At 41.0% G+C, this 19,652-nt stretch overlaps 1 protein-coding gene across 1 annotated transcript; it reads right to left on the bottom strand.

Moving 5' to 3' along the window:
* Window positions 1-1,777: 1,777 nt before the first annotated feature.
* On the bottom strand, window positions 1,778-16,541 carry LOC106541798 (serpin B6). Its single transcript, XM_087707542.1, has 7 exons — window positions 15,770-16,541; window positions 10,539-10,710; window positions 7,192-7,329; window positions 6,594-6,711; window positions 5,675-5,817; window positions 4,058-4,225; window positions 1,778-2,517 (listed from the first exon to the last, which is right to left on the bottom strand). The coding sequence occupies exons 1-7, from the start codon at window positions 16,048-16,050 to the stop codon at window positions 2,119-2,121; spliced, it is 1,419 nt and encodes a 472-aa protein (XP_087563668.1). The 5' UTR covers window positions 16,051-16,541; the 3' UTR covers window positions 1,778-2,118.
* Window positions 16,542-19,652: the final 3,111 nt, after the last annotated feature.

Below are 19,652 nucleotides of genomic sequence, written 5' to 3' on the forward strand. Positions count from 1 at the left end.
TCCCGCGGCTGCACGGGACATCATCATCACAGTGGGACATCAGCATCATGAGGTGAGTGAAGTATTTCATTGAATACACCGCTAGTTTACTGTTTTTCTTTGAAATAAATATTCAAAAACATTATTGGTATCTATTTTTATTTTTGAAATTTACCGGTAGCTGCTGCATTTCCCACCCTAGGCTTATACTCGAGTCAATAACTTTTCCAGTTTTTTGTGGTAAAATTAGGTGCCTCGGCTTATATTCGGGTCGGCCTATACTCGAGTATATACGGTACCTGGCAGGCTGGATCTGGCCCACGGGCCTTGAGTTTGACACTGTTAAATTAGATGGATCAGTGGGATGTGCCTTGCTGTGACAGAGAGGGGAAGCAATACACGCCAGCCATATTGATTACTAAAACAATGAATTTAATTTAATGGACATTTGGCTGAAATGGATATCCATTCCATCCTATTAATCAAATAAATAATTTTTTACCCTACAGGTCGACATTGACTTCCAGCTGGTCACTTAACAAAGTTAGAAGAGTCCTCCCCACAGCTACTTATGATGTGGTCTCACAGTTAAGCTAAGATAGGCACACATCTTGTGGTTATGTGATTGTATTTTGGGCACTTGGCAACTGACTCACTTTTATGGCTATTTGCAGCTATTTCCGGTGGTCCCATGACCACAATTTCTAACTTTTTTTTTTGCCAGTTTCCAGCTTTCACTTTCAGCAAAAAAATGCCCATTGGGGAAAATGGATTTCCTTAACAACCACATGTTCACTTAATGACCATCATAATAACTATCATGCCATAGAATCTGGCCCTATGATGTCTTGAGTTGGGACTGTAATTCTGGGCTTGATTACAGTGAAGGACTCCTAGAAATATAATCTGGATGTAACTGGTGAAATTCAGTGATTTGGGAGCTGAGCAATATAAACAAGTGGTTCCCCACCTTTTGACTAGATGGATCGGCAGCAATAGGGGAGGGGAAATGTTTGTGCACTCAATCTAATCCCGTCCATGTACAAATAAAGCCTTTCACGCTTGTCTGCTATTTTCGTGGCCCAGTTCCCAACGAATCATAGATTGGTAGAGGGCCGGAGACCAGGGTTTGAGGACCCCGGATGTAGCGGGTCTATCGCCATACCAGCTGTTAAATGAATCTGAAAGCAACATGATCAAAGGCTGTTTTATTTCAGTTTTGATTACAAGAAAGACTGCAGCAAAAGAAGAATTATATAAAGGTAGATATTGGAGTAACATAGAATCAAACTGCTTGTTTAAATGATGATCACAAAATTATATACGTGGGCTCATTCTAGCACTGTGTACACTTGCTAGGATAAGGCAAGCAGAGGCACCTACAATTAGCCATGATGTCACTCAAATGAAAAAAAAACATGATGTCACAATGGAAGCTGAGCTGATTGTATCATCCCATGGAAATGTACTCTGGACCGGTGTTTTTCAACCTTGGCAACTTGAAGATGTCTGGACTTCAACTCCCTTTCTCTTCGTGGAAACGGTTGAATCATGAAGATCAGTCATCTTGAGTCCTTCAGGCTTTGTCTGTAGCAATTCAGACTTTTCCGTCAATAAAACTTTCTAATTCAGCACCACTCCCACTCATTCTATGTCAGTGTTTCTCAACCTTGGCAACTTGAAGATGTCCGGACTTCAACTCCCAGAATTCCCCAGCCAGCGAATGCTGGCTGGGGAATTCTGGGAGTTGAAGTCCAGACATCTTCAAGTTGCCAAGGTTGAAAAACACTGCTCTGGACAGATACATATTCACATCCGTGCTGCAATACATTTGATTCATGCTTAACAACAAGTCCTCCACCGCCCACATTCCTATATAAACAAAGCACTTTTGCAGGATTCATCCACCAGCCAGAGCACTTGTATTAAAACGTAATTTCCTTCAATTGATTAAAAATGATTCTGGAAAGAAATAACTAAAATCCAGGATTATGGAGCGTTACAAAGGATCTATCTCTACCCTAATCACAGGGGAGATCGTAAGCGTGATAGTGAAAGCTCAGTACGACACGGTTTAAACAAATCTGATGAGGAATTGAGGGTCAAAGCCATTGTACCAACATCTGCTGGATGCACCCATTATGGAGAACTAACTCTACCAAGGAGTCGGATATTATTTGTAGATCGGTCAATGATATAAAACTCGAAGGGATGGTCAGCTTTGAATTCCATTGGCGAACGTGCACTCAGAAATGCTATATTTACACCGGTGGCCGCAGCTGCCTCCGTGCCTTCTTCATCGACTTCTATGAATGATTTGTGGACAACTTCAGAGATGACTAAATCCTTGTTAGTTGACATTCCAGAGAAGTCTGCCTTGCCCACATCAAACGCATCCGTCATTCCCATGCTTTTCAGAACAGGCTTCAGGTCGTATTTCGCTCCCAATTTAAATTTGGGAAGGGAGAGGTCAATTTCTGTCCGCTTCATCTTCTTAATCCAGTCCATGAGTTTCTCATGTGTCATTTCTCTCTCCAACTAAAATAAGATGAAAAGCGTTAAAGGAGAAAGGAATTCCTGATAGCAATAGCAATAGCAATAGCAGTTAGACTTATATCCCGCTTCATAGGGCTTTCAGCCCTCTCTAAGCGGTTTACAGAGTCAGCATATCGCCCCCAACAACAATCCGGGTCCTCATTTCACCCACCTCGGAGGGATGGAAGGCTGAGTCAACCCTGAGCCGGTGAGATTTGAACAGCCGAACTGCAGAACTGCAGTCAGCTGAAGTAGCCTGCAGTGCTGCATTTAACCACTGCATTTAACCACTGCGCCATGACAAAGTGACGTATTCTGATACTAACACAACAGAGGTGGGTTGCTTCTGGTTCGGCCCGCTTCGTGGTGGCGGCAGGAGGCTCCGACCAGCTGCACGGACGCTTTTGCGCATGAACAACTAGCACAAGGAAACCATTAGTAAACCAGTTAGCAACCCACCACTGTAACACAAGTATGATGCAGGTTCTCACAATGACAGAAAAATTCTGTACGTTATTGGCAACCTTATCAATTGCCTTGTACCTATCAGCTACTGATGGACTCATCTTGTGTATACAGTTCTTTGAAATATAAACGCATTCACTGGTGGGTTTTTTTTTGCATCTTTTCAAAATAAGGAAACATGCAAGTCAACCCAATAACACTATAATTAGATTAGATTAGATTGTTTATTTGTATGCCGCCCTTTTCCCTGGGGGGACTCAGGGCGGCTCACAATCCAAAGGAAGGGGGGGAAGACAGACTTTTACATATAAGACAGTACATGATTAAAACGCAACATTCATACCATTCGGGCGGGTTACAATCTTTAGCCCAGGTCTGATGGGATAGCCAGATCCTAAGGGCTGTGCGGAAGGTCTGGAGGGTGCTGAGGGTACGAAGCTCCACGGGGAGATCGTTCCATTGGGTCGGGGCTACCACCGAGAAGGTTCTCCTCCGCGTGGTGGCCAGTCGGCATTGGCCAGCGGATGGAACTCGGAGGAGGCCTAAACGATGAGATCTAATGGGTCGTGTGGAGGTGATCGGCAGTAGGCGGTCTCTCAAGTACCCAGATCCACTACCATGAAGGGCTTTATAGGTGGCAAGTAGCACCTTGAAGCGTATCCAGAGATCGACAGGTAGCCAGCGCAGCTCGCGGAGGATAGGTGTTACGTGGGTGAAGCGAGGTGCACCCACAATCGCTCGCACGGCTGCATTCTGGACTAGCTGAAGTCGCCGAATACTCCTCAAGGGCAGCCCCATGTAGAGCACATTGCAGTACTCCAGCCTAGAGGTCACAAGGGCACGAGTGACTATTGTGAGAGCCTCCCGGTTCAGGTAGGGGCGCAACTGGTGCACCAGGCGAACCTGGGCAAATGCCCCCCTGGTCACAGCCGACAGATGGTGTTCGAAAGTCAGATTGCAGAAAGTCTAATTGCAGAAAGCCTCGCTTCCGTATTAAAAAGGACAGCGTACAGTTAGGATCAGAGATGCTTTCAGATGGGCAAGGGCTTAAATTCTGTTTCATGAGAGAAAAACTCACGTTTTCCAATCCACTAGAGTTATCTTCAATTGCATCAGGGAGCGTAATGAACATACTGAACACTTCACCAGCATATGGAATCTCAAGAATGGAAATCCGAGAGGCCGGTATGTGGGCATAGTTGTATCTTGCATTCTTGAACATCATCTGCACTGGTTTACTTTCATTCTACAAGTGGGGAAAATGTATGTTAGAAGAAATCTTTCAAATAAGTAGGAAATGCAAATAATTCTACCATGTACAGTATTTAGCCTTAGGGTTCCCCCCCCCCCCCCGCCGCCCTTCTGCTTAAATCTTTCATCTTTTGCTTTGACTTTTAAGTCAAACTGATCATTTATATGAGCTTTTATCATGTCTCAGCTATCCACCAGATCTGCCAGTTTTTATAAAGTTAAAGGTTCCCCTTGCACATATGTCTTCGTCGTTCCCGACTCTAGGGGGCAGTGCTCATCTCCATTTCAAAGCCGAAGAGCCATGTGACTGGCATGACTAAACACCAAAGGAATACGGAATGCTGTTTCCTTCCCACCAAAGGTGGTTCCTGTTTTTCTACTTGCATTTTTTACGTGCTTTCGAACTGCTAGGTTGGCGGAAGCTGGGAAAAGTAACGGGAGCTCACTCCATTTACGCAGCGCTAGGGATTCAAATCGCCGAACTGTCGACCAGAATGGTCGACAAGCTCAGTGTCTTAGCCACTGAGCCACTGCCTCCCATTCTATGAAAATTTACTTTTCATAGAATTTGAATAATTTTAGAATATGCTACTTCAGCTGAGTGTAGTTCTGCAGTTCGGCTGTTCAAATCTCACCGGCTCAGGGTTGACTCAGCCTTCCATCCTTCCAAGGTGGGTAAAATGAGGACCCGGATTGTTGTTGGGGGCAATATGCTGACTCTGTAAACCGCTTAGAGAGGGCTGAAAGCCCTATGAAGCGGTATATAAGTCTAACTGCTATTGCTATTGCTATAATATTAAGGACTGATTTAAAAACAGACAAAGGTTATGTTAGAAAACGTGAGTGGTTTTAATCAGCAATCAAATGAACAGATGTTTATAGTATCAAAACTAGCCTTCTTTGTGGAGAGTAACACAGAAACATATTGTTCCTGTTCTTCCTCAATCGAATACTTCCAGGTGATGATACATAAGAGAGCCATCAGCTCAGCAAATAGATTCACTAATCACTCCGCAGTTATTGGGGTTAACCACATAGAACAGTGTTTCTCAACCTTGGCCACTTGAAGATGTCCGGACTTCAACTCCCAGAATTCCCCAGCCAGCGAATGCTGGCTGGGGAATTCTGGGAGTTGAAGTCCGGACATCTTCAAGTTGCCAAGGTTGAGAGACACTGACATAGAATGAGTGGGAGTGGTGCTGAATTAGAAAGTTTTATTGACGGAAAAGTCTGAATTGCTACAGACAAAGCCTGAAGGACTCAAGATGACTGATCTTCATGATTCAACCGTTTCCACGAAGATCAATAAAATGTTAAGGACTAAGCAATTTCTTTTGCTACGGTCATGTTTCAAATTAACTCTACCCTTGCTTCAGATATATACAAAATAATACAATTTAAAATGTTCAGATTGTCTCTTTTTACTGTGATAATAAATGAATACCTTGTTAATCCAAAATGGCTTTTCCTGTGTTTGATTTTTGTCAAACTCATCTACCCAGTCCTCCGCGAAATACATAGTATTCACCAAAACCACTTTTGTAAGCGAATTAACTACTCCGGGGCCAAGCAGATTCTGAATTTTTCCTTTGAAAGATTTTTTTAAAAAAATTGCTTTAATTGATAGATAAGATTTATTATTTCTTAACATCTCTTTCCCTCTTTCCCTTCCACCCCCTCCCTCCTTCTCTCTTAAGTCATTAAAATTTAATTATTAGATTTCTATCTTCATTCTCCTTTAGAAGCTCAAGGGGATCATCCAGAGAGCTTCTCTGACTGAGAATGGAATATCAACTTTGCTTCCTTAGGGCCTCCATCCACCCATCCTCCCTCACTTAACATTTATATAGTTGCCCATATCATATAATCATTTAGTAAGGTTACCACACACACACAAGTTAAACAACAGGCAAGTTAAATAACGGAAATCTGCTCAGAGGTTGTGTCAATTGGTAAAACCAATAAACTATTCACGGCTAGCATTTCATTTGAGGTTCTACGCAGCAAATAATGGTTAACTATGGTGGGTTTACTTGCTTTGTCTGTCTCTCTCCAATGAGCCAAGGTGGCGCAGTGGTTAAATGCAGCACTGCAGGCTACTGCTAGATCAGCAGGTCAGCGGTTCAAATCTCACCGGCTCAGGGTTGACTCAGCCTTCCATCCTTCCGAGGTGGGTAAAATGAGGACCCAGATTGTTGGGGGCAATATGCTGACTCTCTGTAAACCGCTTAGAGAGGCCTGAAAGGCCTATGAAGCGGTATATAAGTCTACTGCTATTGCTATTGCTATTGCTCTCACACGCACACACAATATTGCACGCCTTACGTAACGCAGCTACTAATTAACACTATTATCATTTCCACCTGATGTTTTCTCTGCTACCCAGGCATTTATATGTCTTCTTGAATCTTCTGGAGCTTGTTTGAAGTTGAGTTTCTCCAGACCTCCATGGTACAATCTCCGAATGGATTCTGTATATGGCTTAAGAAACAACGATATCTCAATAACAGAAGCAAATATAAAGGACGAGAATTGTTTTTGTCTCATTTTTCTACAAACTAACAATCTGGAAACGTTATTTATTACACTGAATATTAGCTAAAACCAGCCAATGCCATTACAGACTAGAAAAGGTATATCAGATATTAGGAACTTGTGTGGAATTAACTTTAAAATAACGTAGTTTATGCAAGGATATATCTAGCAATTATGGATCATATGGTTCTATTTATGACTTTTATTTGGAAGTTCTATATTTAGGAAAATCCTATTGTGTGTTCCTGTAACATTCTCAGTAAAAGCAGGTAGGCTGTGTTATTTCCCCTCTAGATGCTTCAAAAGACAAAGTAAAACCATAGGAATATTTGATACTTTATTAGAGCAGTTGCAATGAGATAGACAAAAGTTGGAACAGACAGACAAACCGTTCCCAGCCAGTTAGCCAACATGTATGTAACTTACTGCAAGAAAATCATACGATGTTTCTCCAAAGAGCTGGTTGACTTGGCTGAGGCTATAATTGGCCCCCGGTTTGTTGATATCAGAAATAAGCTTCCCAAATGTTTGGTGAACCTCTCCATCTTTGGGTATAGATAGGACCTATAAGATGATATATGGTTAATCAAATTAAGTTTAACATCAATTCAAAATGTAATACAACATTAGCAGACCTGGGATAATCTTAAACATTTCAAACCATCTCTACATATTCTGGAGCTACCTTTTTTTGAAGGATTACCCGCAGATGTATAGCTTTAAAGTTAATGGCTAATGAAAGCCAAATAGGGTTGGGCCTAGTTCATATTTTGGTAGTGCTTGAATCCCAAGCTTATGGAGGTGGCTGGATTTTTTTTTAAAATCTTTTCTTAAAGGCAACTGATTCCCTGCTCTTGCCAAGGAAACTGATATCGTATGGGTTTCCAAAAAGTCACTAAAAGTTACGCTTGACTTGACTTGACTGCACATCTTTGGACTTCTCCATGTTTGAAAGTCCTAGTCATTGATCTCCGGTGAAAATCAATTCGACTGGACAAGCAAGAGAGATAGAGGATTTTCAGTAATGTTCCTTTCCTGGGAAAATAGATTTCTGAATCAGAAAGAGCAACTCCACATAAAATGAAATGCATAAAACATTTTTTAAGAAGCAGAAGAAACGGTTCCACCACAAATGCGCGCACAACAAAAGCGCGCCTGACTAAACCGCGGTGTCTAAGGCGCGGTGACAAAACCGCGTGATGAATTAGCGACTAATTAGCCCTAAAGAGCGCCGACAAAAGCGCGCCGACAGAAGCGTGCTGTAACGTAACCCTAAACCTAACCCTAAACCTAACCCTAACCCTAACCCTAACCCTAACCCTAACCCTAACCCTAAACCTAACCCTAAACCTAACCCTAAACCTAACCCTAAACCTAACCCTAAACCTAACCCTAAACCTAACCCTAAACCTAACCCTAAACCTAACCCTAAACCTAACCCTAAACCTAACTGTAAAACTTACCTTAAATGAAATCGCGCTTCTGTCGGCGCGCTGTTGTCGGCGGGCTGTTGTCGGCGCGCTTTTGAAATTGCGGTTTTAGCGCCGCGGTGTTGTCGGCGCGCTTATGACGTTCGCGCTTTTGACGGGTCACAGAAGAAACGTTCTTGTACCTGCTGTAGGAGGAAACTTTAAAACAGTTAAAACAGTGCCATGTTTTGCCTCCTCTCGAGCCGAGGTGGCGCAGTGGTTAAATGCAGCACTGCAGGCTACTGCTAGATCAGCAGGTCAGCGGTTCAAATCTCACCGGCTCAGGGTTGACTCAGCCTTCCATCCTTCCGAGGGGGGGAAAATGAGGACCCAGATTGTTGGGGGCAATATGCTGATTCTCTGTAAACCGCTTAGAGAGGGCTGAAAGCCCTATGAAGCGGTATATAAGTCTACTGCTATTGCTATTGCTATTGCTCTCAGAATATTTGCTCTCGGAAACTATTTTGCCACAGAGATTCAAGTTCCCTTGACTATGCCGTCCTTCAAATGAGCCTTGAAGAACTGGCTTTTTTCCCTACATGCAAAGCTAAGTGGATTCTGTTGGGTAGGCCTGTATTATTCTATTTTTCTTTTTTTATCATTTTAGACCTTTTTTAATTCAGAATGACTCCGGGTGATCTATATATTTGAGAAATAAATGAATGCTTTTGGTATCCTGGATTTAAGAACAAACATGTACCAGAACCAAGATTCTGTGTCAACTTCTACATTCCCCAAGTTTCTGGGTTTCTTTTATTTAAAAGAAAATGAAGTCTCAGCATATCACTAAATTGTCCTGATTTGGGGGTAATTGTGGTGAAGGATATCTCTAAAATCAACAAAAATGGTTTTTTTCAAATCCTGGGGTTTCAAGTTAACGACTTTTGTCCGAAATTGGATTGGATTTGGATTTATTACATTTATATGCCGCCCTTTTCCCCGAAGGGGACTCAGGGCGGCTCACAATTCAAGTCAGGGAAGGGGATACAGACAGGGGATAAAAAGACAAACATAACAATACACAATTTAAAACACACAACAACCATACCATTCGAGGAGGGGGGGAGGCAAAAGCTCTTTAGCCCCAGGCCTGTCGGAACAGCCAGGTTTTAAGGGCTTTGCGGAAGGCCTGGAGGGTGGTGAGGGTTCGAATCTCCATGGGGAGCTCGTTCCAGAGGGTCGGAGCAGCCACAAAGAAGGGCATTTTCTAATAGCCGTGGTGGCAGAATAGTCCAAAGTGCAGGACTGCAGGCAAACTCACTGCTCACTTCAGGGGTTTGATTCTGAATGGCTCAAAGTTGACTCAGCCTTCTGAGGTTGGTATGAGGATCCATAATGTTGGGGAAAATCTGCTGACTCGGTAAACTGCTTAGAGAGGGATGTAAAGTACTATGTAGTAGTACATAAGTCTTAGCGCTATTGCTATTTCCAGAATTAGCAATTCGGTTTCGGTTTCGTTTTATTTATATGCCGCCCTATTCCCGGCAGGACTCAGGGCGGCTGACAAACCCAAGAGGGGAAGGGAAACACAAGAACTACAAATACAAGCATTTAAAATAACCAACAAACACACAATCGAGAGGGGAAGGGAACTCATCAACCCCAGGCCTGCCGACACAGCCAGGTTTTAACGGCTTTCCGGAAGGCCTGGAGAGAGGTGAGGGTCCGAATCTCTGCGGGGAGCTCGTTCCAAAGGGCCGGAGCTGCCACAGAGAAGGCCCTCCCCCGGGTAGTAGCCAGATGGTATTGGCTGGTAGACAGAACCCAGAGGAGGCCAACCCTGTGTGATCTAATGGGTCTTTGGGAGGTAATTATTGCAATTGCCATAATGGCTTGAAGAAGTCAAGCACAGAGGGCTGGACCCCTATTAGACTTCCTATGCCTGCTGTTTACATTCCAAGCAAATAGGAGCTGCTCCCATCCTCATGCAAACAGAATCCCAAATCTGGATGAGAATTGAGAGCAGAGTTAAACAATATCGATAACAGTGGCGTGTCTTGTCCTTGCTGGGCAATTGGGGAAGGCTCCCTTGTTGTCCCTCTGTGGTTTATTGACTCATGGGAATCGAGCCGCTAATCTGTCGACCATCATCATCTTAATAGTGTAGCCAGGTTGAGGTGATGGGTGTACTTAAAACATTTCAGAGCAGTTGATAAATTAGCTGCCCACAATTGCATGATTGAAAAATGTACTGTGTAAATAAATAATGTAGATGTTCTCAAAATTGGCTAGGAAGGGTGTTGACCAGATCATCTCCAACCTCCTTTTTTTTTTTCCATTTTGATAAATTGTATCTTGATATACCTTGGCTATCTGAGCTTGTGTGTTATTTCTGGCACCCAACATGACCATTAGCAGTGCAGTGGACACACTCAAAGGAGATAAAAACACGTTGGAAGTCTCATTTGCACTAATCTTCTTGAAAAGGTTGAGGGCAAAGGTGTTTGCTGCAGAAAGGCTGTCCACGTTTTCGACCCTGGAGGACAAATATAACAGGATAAACCATAGATTAACTCCTAGATAATGAGATGACCAAAACCTTCCCCCCACGTTCTACTTGATCGTTCCATTCGAACAATTTTTCTACTTCCTTTAAGGAATGGGATTTACAGATTCCTAAAGACAAAAGTTGAAGGTATGCAGGGAAATATGATTTGCTTATTCCCATATGAAAGTGGTCTTTGTTTATCCCCACCACCACCAGTGAAATTCAGCAGGTTCTGACAGGTTCTGGAGAACCGGTAGCAGAAACTTTGAGTAGTTTGGAGAACCGGGAAATGACTCCTCTGGCTGGCCCCAGAGTGGGGAGGGAATGAAGATTTTGCAATATCCTTCCGCCGGAGTGGGGAAGGAATAGGGATTTTGCAGTATCCTTCTCCTGCCATGCCCACCAAGCCACGCCCACAGAACCCGTAGTAAAGAAAAAGGATTTTACCTCTACAAAAGAGGGTAGGCCCGGAACAAAAATGTGCTCTGAGTTGAGGCGAAACTGCAATTAACTTAAAACTATCAATGTGAATATTAAATAATTTATGAATAAAGACTAATGAATAATATTAAATGCTATTTAAGAACATTCCCCTTTTTTCACATAGACAATCTTGATTATATATATATGTATGTATGTATGTATCTATGTATGTATGTATCTATGTATGTATATGTATATGTATATGTATATGTATATGTATATGTATATGTATATGTATATGTATATGTATATGTATATGTATATGTATATGTATATGTATATGTATATGTATATGTATATGTATATGTATATGTATATGTGTGTATATATATATATATATATATATATATATATATATATATATATATATATATATATATATATATATATATATATATATATATATATATATATATATATATGTATATGTAATTAGTGACCAGGGGTTGTGACACTAATTACATACCTATTTCCCTGGCTCAGCTGATAAAGGAGGAGAGCCTGTGGCTTAGTGGTTAACACATCTGCCTAATATGTAATACAGCCCAGGTTCGAATCCCAGCTAGCTGATGAGAGCTAAATAGCCTGAAATAGATCTATACTAGTCTCCCTTTATTTATTTATCAGCACAAATGCAACACACACACACACACACACACACAAACATATATATATATATATATATTCTGAGGTTTTTGCGGGTGTTAGTATGTAGGTCTCTAGTTGTTCGGGTTTTCTCCCGCGTAGAATTGGAGATGTCTTGGCGACGTTTCGACAAAGTCTCATTCGTCATCTTCAGGCTGCTTCAGACTACTTCAGGTTTGGTGTTTCCAGGAGTAGTGTGAGATCTCGGCTGTTTGTTGCTTTTAACTGCTTTTAACTATATATATAATCAGACAGTGCAACTCCTTCCTGTGAACTCAGATAAATCCCTGTTTCATAGCAACCCTGCTGCAAAGAGGCTAACTCAAGTACTACACAAACAGACATAATCCCTATAAACCCCTTAAGCTGTTTACTGTGGATCTTACCAATTACTTAAGAGGTCCTTAAGGGAGTTTGCATAATCGTGCCTACCATTCCTGTCCTACAGTCCCATTCATATGTATTCTTTTTTTTTTTAATTTATGGCTATGTTTTCATTATTTATTCCCATTTATTTGTGCCATTTTTTTCATGTGTTTTCCTACTTGTTTCCTTGTACTTGTTGACTAAATAAATAAATAAATAAATAAATAAATAAATAAATAAATAAATAAATAAATAAATAAATAAATAAATAAATAAATATTCAGGGTAACAGAGAAAACAAACAGAGGATTTTTTAAAAATTCAGAAAAACAAAACAAAATAAAAGAGCAAAGGGATTTAATAAAAGATAAGACTGAATCAGATGAAGATGAAATGGCAGAATAAAGTCAAAATGGAGAAACATTTTTTTTTGAATGTGCAAATAAGCCAGGTAGATGGAAGAAACACCAGAAAAATATGGATTTTATAGTGAACCACAAGAATCGAATAAGCTACTACAGGGGAGAGGTGAAAAATTGATAAAGAAGTTTTATAACTACCTATTGAGCTTTAAAATGGAAGAAGAATTAGTAAAGGAAACTATGATAACATGGGTAAAAAACTTTGGGTACGCTATCGAACTAGACAATTGGCAAAAACTGTGGGAAAGAAATAATAGATTAACAATGTCAGCATCCGGTAAAGAAAATCTGTACAGAATGTTCTATAGATGGCATCTGCCGCCAGCAAGATTGGCAAAAATGCTTCCAAATATGTCACCAAAAATCTTATTATCACATGTGGTGGACCTGTCCATTGGCCAAAAAATATTGGGCAAAAATAAACAAAAGTGGTTAGAGGAGATGGTGAAATAACAAATAGACCTAAAACCAGAACTATTTTTATTGGGAATACTAACAGGTAAATATAATAAAAGAATTCAATATTTAATGTTACACGTAATAACAGTGGCTAGAATCATGTATGCACAAAATTGGAAAAACGGAAGCGGTTCCACCATAAATGCGCGTATGATAAAAGCGTGTGTGACTAAAGCGCGATGACAAAACTGCGCCGTCAAAACCGAATGAGATGAATGAGCGCTGAAGCGCGCCGACAACAGTGTGCCGACAGAAGCGCGCTGTAACATAACCCTAAAAATAACCCTAAACCTAACCCTAAACCTAACCCTAAACCTAACCCTAAACCTAACCCTAAACCTAACCCTAAACCTAACCCTAAACCTAACCCTAAACCTTACCCTAAACCTAACCCTAAATCTAACCCTAAATCTAACCCTAAACCTTACCTGTCGGCGCGCTGTTGTTGGCGCGCTGTTGTCGACGCGCTTTTGACATCGCGGTTTTAGTGCCGCGGTTTTGTCGGCGCGCTTTTGACGTTTGCGGTTATGTCGTGCCATGAACGGAAGCATACCTACAGAGGAAATGGTAATAAACAAAATATTAGAATGGGCCAAAATGGACAGGTTAACAATATAAATTAAAGGCAAAAGAGAAACAGAGTATTATTTAATATGGGACCTATCGTATAATTGGTTAGATAATAAATGCAAAGATAAGTAAATGAATGATGAAAGATAATTACTAAACCAGAAATACAGGTACCGTATATACTCGAGTATAGGCCGACCCGAATATAAGCCGAGGCACCTAATTTTACCACAAAAAACTGGAAAAGTTATTGACTCGAGTATAAGCCTAGGGTGGGAAATGCAGCAGCTACCGGTAAATTTCAAAAATAAAAATAGATACCAATAATGTTTTTGAATATTTATTTCAAAGAAAAACAGTAAACTAGCGGTGTATTCAATGAAATACTTCACTCACCTCATGATGCTGATGTCCCGCTGTGATGATGATGTCCCGTGCAGCCGCGGGAGCGATGTCCCGCCTCCTATGACACACGGCACAGTGATTCCTATCATTGGATCACTGTACCAGAGGAGGTGGGACATCGCTATGTGGCTGCTTGCCATAACAAGGAGGAGGTGGGACATCGTTGCAGAGCGGGAGGAGGGGGAGGAAGGGGAATCATAAGACAGCCCTGCATTACATTAGAACGTGAGGAGGGGGGATGGTGCGGTGCGCGCTGCGCGGCAAACTGACACAGAGGGAGGGGAAACTCACAGGGGCACCGGGCCATTCACGAGCCTCACCCAGCGGCATGGCCCCGTCCCTTTTTCTCCTCCATTTCGGGCAAATTTTTCACTGACTCGAGTATAAGCCGAGTCGGCTTTTTTCAGCCCAAAAAGTGGGCTGAAAAACTAGGCTTATACTTGAGTATATACAGTATAAAGTTATACAGAAGAATACATATTGTAAGCAATATCACTACCAGAATGTACAAACATGTAAATTAAAATATATAGTATGATAAATGTATAGAGAACTATGTTAGAGCTATGGAAACAACAGATATAAGTATGTTGTATAATGTAAAGTTCCTATATATTTTTATTTTTCTATGTTGAATATTATATGAATAAGAGAAAAATGAATATAATTAGGATATATAAAGTCATGTATATTTTAAAAAGTGCTGATAAAACTAGCATATCACTGTTACAAAGTTGAAATTGTGTTATAAAATGAAGAAAAAGTGCCAATTAAAATATTTTTTTAGAGAATTCAGTAAAGAGAAGATAAAAGTGTCTTTTAAGTAATCGATTCCATAAAAGTGCATAATGTCACTCGAGCCTAGTTGAGAATCCCAACTAGGCAGCACGCCACCTTATATTTAGATCGTTTTGTGGTGCCAAAACCACCAAATCAGCTCTATCACCAGAACTCAGAGGCTATTTATGACTCTGAGTTAGTTAACTAATACTACCAACAATAAGACTTTACTTTTGCCTCCCAATAAGTCCACAGTGGCTTCTACTAAATGTTTTTATTTTTCTGTTGTTCAAGAGAATTTTTATCTCACTCTAGCCTAATGAACTATTTAGAAGAATCTGAAATTATAAATGCTATTTATGACTCTGAGTTAGTTAAACAATACTACCAACAATACGTTTTGCCTTCCAATATGTCCACTGTGGCTTCCACTAAATGTTATTGTTTTTCTGTTGTTCAAGAGAACTTTTTATCTCTTCTCTTCAAACAGTGTAGTCAAGAAATCTTTGGAAAAACTGTTAGAAAAGAACAAGAACAGCAATCCTAAGCAATAGGAAGTAAACATCTTGCCAGCTTGTATCAAACAGAGTAGGAAACTAGTAACTTTATTAAGTTTTTCATGCTGTCAGATTTTGGGGAGTGCTCCCCCATTCAATGCAATGATACAGCACTCCTGTCAGGACACTGGGATGGAGAATCCCAACTAGGCAGCACGACACCTTATATTTAGGTGTTTTCGTGGTGCCAACACCACCAATCAGCTCTATCACCAGAACATCTAAGTATCTACACAACAACATCCCAGCCAAGGCAGCCACAACGAATTGTCAATCAGCCCTAAGATGGGGCTATGTCAATCTCACCGTGGCACCTGCAGGAATTAGAACCAGGCAGAGAGAAAAATACAATGGTCGTACCTTGGAGAGGCAGTGTTCTCAACTGCTAGGGCAGTTACTGGAGACATCTGGCTGGAGAGAAAGACTGAAAAAGCTGCAAGAAATCCTGGAAATAAGAAAACAAACATTTTGGGGGTCCTGTCCTCCCTGGTTTGAGTCGACAGCCTCAAGGCACAACAAGGCTCTCCGTGAGTGATGGAGATCACTGGTTTGAGAAGAAGGAAGAGACTGGAAGGGCAGGAGAGGAATCTGGAGGCGGAGAGCTGGATGTTCTTGGCTATCTCTTTAAACCTCATGGCCATTTAAACAGTCACAATCTCCCTTGGGGCTTTATAAACAGAAGTACAACATTGCAACGTAATTTCTAGCTATCTTAATAAACCTATTCTATAGTTTGCAGGAATGGCCCTTAGCTACTAATTTTATATATAAGATATTATACTTAAAAAAAATCAAATTAAATCATTGAAAATGGTGCCCCAATGTCCAGAAACTAGCAGTAAGGGGATCCTGGCAGATTTTGACTAATCTTGAAAAGTTAAGCAGGGTGAATCCTGGATGGAGATCATTGGAAAATGGCAGGGATAGACTGAGATAAGAGAAAAACATCCCGGAAGAAGGCGTGATTGAAGTATTTGTACATTATGCCAAAGAAACTCCATGGATCGGACATTCCAGAAGTTAGATTCTAGTAGGGTATGTTATTTTATTATTGTTATTCCACCTTTATTATTTTTTATAAATAACTCAAGGTACCAAATGTACTTTATGCTTCTTCCTCCGCTAGTTTCCTGCATAACCCGTAAAACAGGTTTGTAAAACTGACAGCAAATACGCCAGAGGCGTCACAGACAGGCCACACCCTTCCCAGCTCCATGAAGGGGAAAATGTCACGAAAAGTCACATGACAACAATGTGCCACGAGTTTGACACCCGTGATGTAGAAGCTCAGAACATGGGTCTCAGTGCACTGGAGAATCTAAAGTAGAAGTCTGAAGGCAGAGTGAGAGGGCTGTGGCGAATCAGACGGTGAATAACCTTTTTCTTCTCATAAATCAAACATTTAATCTTAATACATTTAAAAAAAAACACCTAAGTAGTTGTGGAAAACAAAGTAAATGTTATTGCAGCAGTTTGTATAGCCTATTTCTTGGTAGAATGGAAGCCCAAAGCAATTTAGATATATGCATAGGGACAAATGAATGTCCTTATATCGGGGGTGTCAAACACCAGGCCCACGATGTGGTCGGATCTGGCGTTCAGGCCCATCCTGGAGAATGTAAGGGGCTGGACCGTGTCCATTTGGCCCCGTCTACCCACTGAAAAGAAGAAACATCTCTCCCGTGAGGCTTTCGCCCAGTCTACCCAATGTGAAGAGGAAACATACTAGCAATTTGGGGAGTGGCGTCAGGCTGGCCATGCCCATCCAGTTGGACACACCCATTCAGTTGGATACACTTCCCCAGTCAGGCATACCTGCCCACTCTGCCACACCCACCCAGTTGGCCACACCTGCCGGTTCCCCCAAGGTCAACCACAGCCCTGATGTGGCTCTCAATGAAATTCACCCCTGGTCTATGTGCAAAGATTGTTTCAAAATTGATTGTAGCTTTCCCTCTTTAGGCTGAATCTGCAGTTGCCACTCCCAGAAGAATTTCGCCAGATCTTATCTCACTGTTTCCCGAACATTTTGGAGGAAACTAATGTCAGAGACAACTGATTGTCAGGTTGAGTGATGCGGAGGCCGACTCTAAAAATACAATATTTATATGCAGTAGGTTTTTCACTGGGCAACATTGTGGAAAATAACATACATGTTCTCAGATTGTTTGGGTCACTCCCTGGCTTACCTGGGTGCAACATTGTTAAGTATAGGACTAAATACAATGGTCCAAAGATTGTTAAAGGTATGTCCAGATAATTGGTACAAGATGACAACTATACTTCTGTAGCCAATTTTTTTCTTATGGACATTGCAGCAGCACAGAACTTTGCCACTGTATACGTGGTAACCGGGTTAGTGTCCTGGAGGAGGAAGCCTAGATAAAAACTGTCTGCCCTCCCTGGCAATCTCTCTAATAAGGGGAGAATATGTGCAGACCTACAAGCTCTGTATAGCTCGCAGTGTAATGGAACATGTCAATTATCTTCCACTTCTCCTTTACCACATATACAAAGGAGTTCTGCTATAGGTGTTCTCTTATACCTGCCCTGGAGGAGTGCTGAAGGAAGAATGTTAAATCTGGCTCTGAAGAAAGCTATTCTTTGTTTTGGGGAGATCAGGTCATTTAGATATCTTGCCTATTCCCACACACCCTGTGTGATTCTGTCCCTACTGTGGAGAGGCAACCTATTTAGTTCTTCTTGGAACTCCATGTCCCTCATTCTATTAATTACCACTTGCTTTGCTTGCTCAAAGCCTAGGGACATTAATAATAATGGTGAGAGCCCATAAGAGCCCCGCTTGTGATCAATTGCCTGTTTTCAGGGGGATGGGAAATTGTCAGTCAACACTAGTGGGGACAGTCCCTCTGGAAAGAAATGCATTTTAAGCCAATGAATGATCATCATCTTCCAGGCTCTTCTCTGAATTTGAGGCATGACTGTCTGAATTCCTAACTGGGCATTTGGAGTTCCATTGGGTGCAGCTAAGATGGCTCGCAGGAATTTAGTTTGTATGGTTTCTAGCGAGTCTCTCTTTGCAAGGATTCCTGATTGTGCCCCGTAAAGAATTTGTGCCAATGTTTTGGCCTCAAAAAGTTTTAACGCAGCAGGTACTAACTGACCTCCACCTGTATAAAAGAAATGTTTAATTGCATTTGAGGACCTAATGGCTACTTGCAATGTGTGATCCAGGTGTGCCTTCCATGTCCCTTGTGAGTGGAAAACCACCCCAAGGCATCTAAATGTTCTAACCTGTTCCAAACTTTGTCCTCTATTTTCCAGGAGTGTTGGCTTGGTCTTTTAGAAAAAGCTAAATTTTTTGATTTATTAAAGTTAAGGACCAGCTTGTTTTGCCTGGAATAGCCGAGTGTTGCCCTAATTGCTCTCTTCAGTCCTACATAATAAAGTGTGCCTTGCTATTTTGTGAATGTTTAGAGTATTATGCAAAATTTCCAAGTCGTGAATGCCCTCTCATTCCTTTTACATGGGATAGCAACCATGCTACAAAGAGGCTAACTAAAGTACTACACAAACAGACATAATCCCTATAAACCCCTTAAACTGTTTACTGTGGATCTTACCAATTACTTAAGAGGTCCTTAAGGGAGTTTGCATAGGCGTGCTTACCATTCCTGTCCTACAGTCCCATTCATATGTATTCTTTTTTTAAAAATTTATGGCTATGTTTTCATTATTTATTCCCATTTATTTGTGCCATTTTTTCATGTGTTTTCCTACTTGTTTCCTTGTACTTGTTGACAAATAAGTAAATAAATAAATATTCAGGGTAACAGAGAAAACAAACAGAGGATTTTTAAAAAATTCAGGGGGAAAAAAACAAAATAAAAGAGCAAAGGGATTTAATAAAAGATAGACTGAATCAGATGAAGATGAAATGGCAGAATAAAGTCAAAATGGAGAAACATTTTTTTTTAATGTGCAAATAAGCCAGGTAGATAGCTAGCATATAAGCTAACAAAGAAAAAAAAATAAAGAAAACAATACACCAATTTTAACTTTGTAAAGATGGTCCAAATAATATATTCCAATCAAACAGTGAATGGGATAATAAATGGAGAAACAACAGGAAAATTTAACATAAATAAGGGCGTAAGACAAGGATGTCCCCTATTGCCTCTACTATTCATATTAACTCTAGAAGTCCTACTTAAACAGGCCAGACAAGACCAGGAAATAAAAGGGCTGAAGATTAAAAAAAAGAAAATACAAAGGACAAGCT

The sequence above is a fragment of the Thamnophis sirtalis genome, unplaced genomic scaffold (assembly GCF_051295495.1).
Source record: "Thamnophis sirtalis isolate CommonGarterSnake01/CBP01778 unplaced genomic scaffold, rThaSir2_p1.2 scaffold_2, whole genome shotgun sequence".
NCBI classification, from domain to species: domain Eukaryota; kingdom Metazoa; phylum Chordata; class Lepidosauria; order Squamata; family Natricidae; genus Thamnophis; species Thamnophis sirtalis.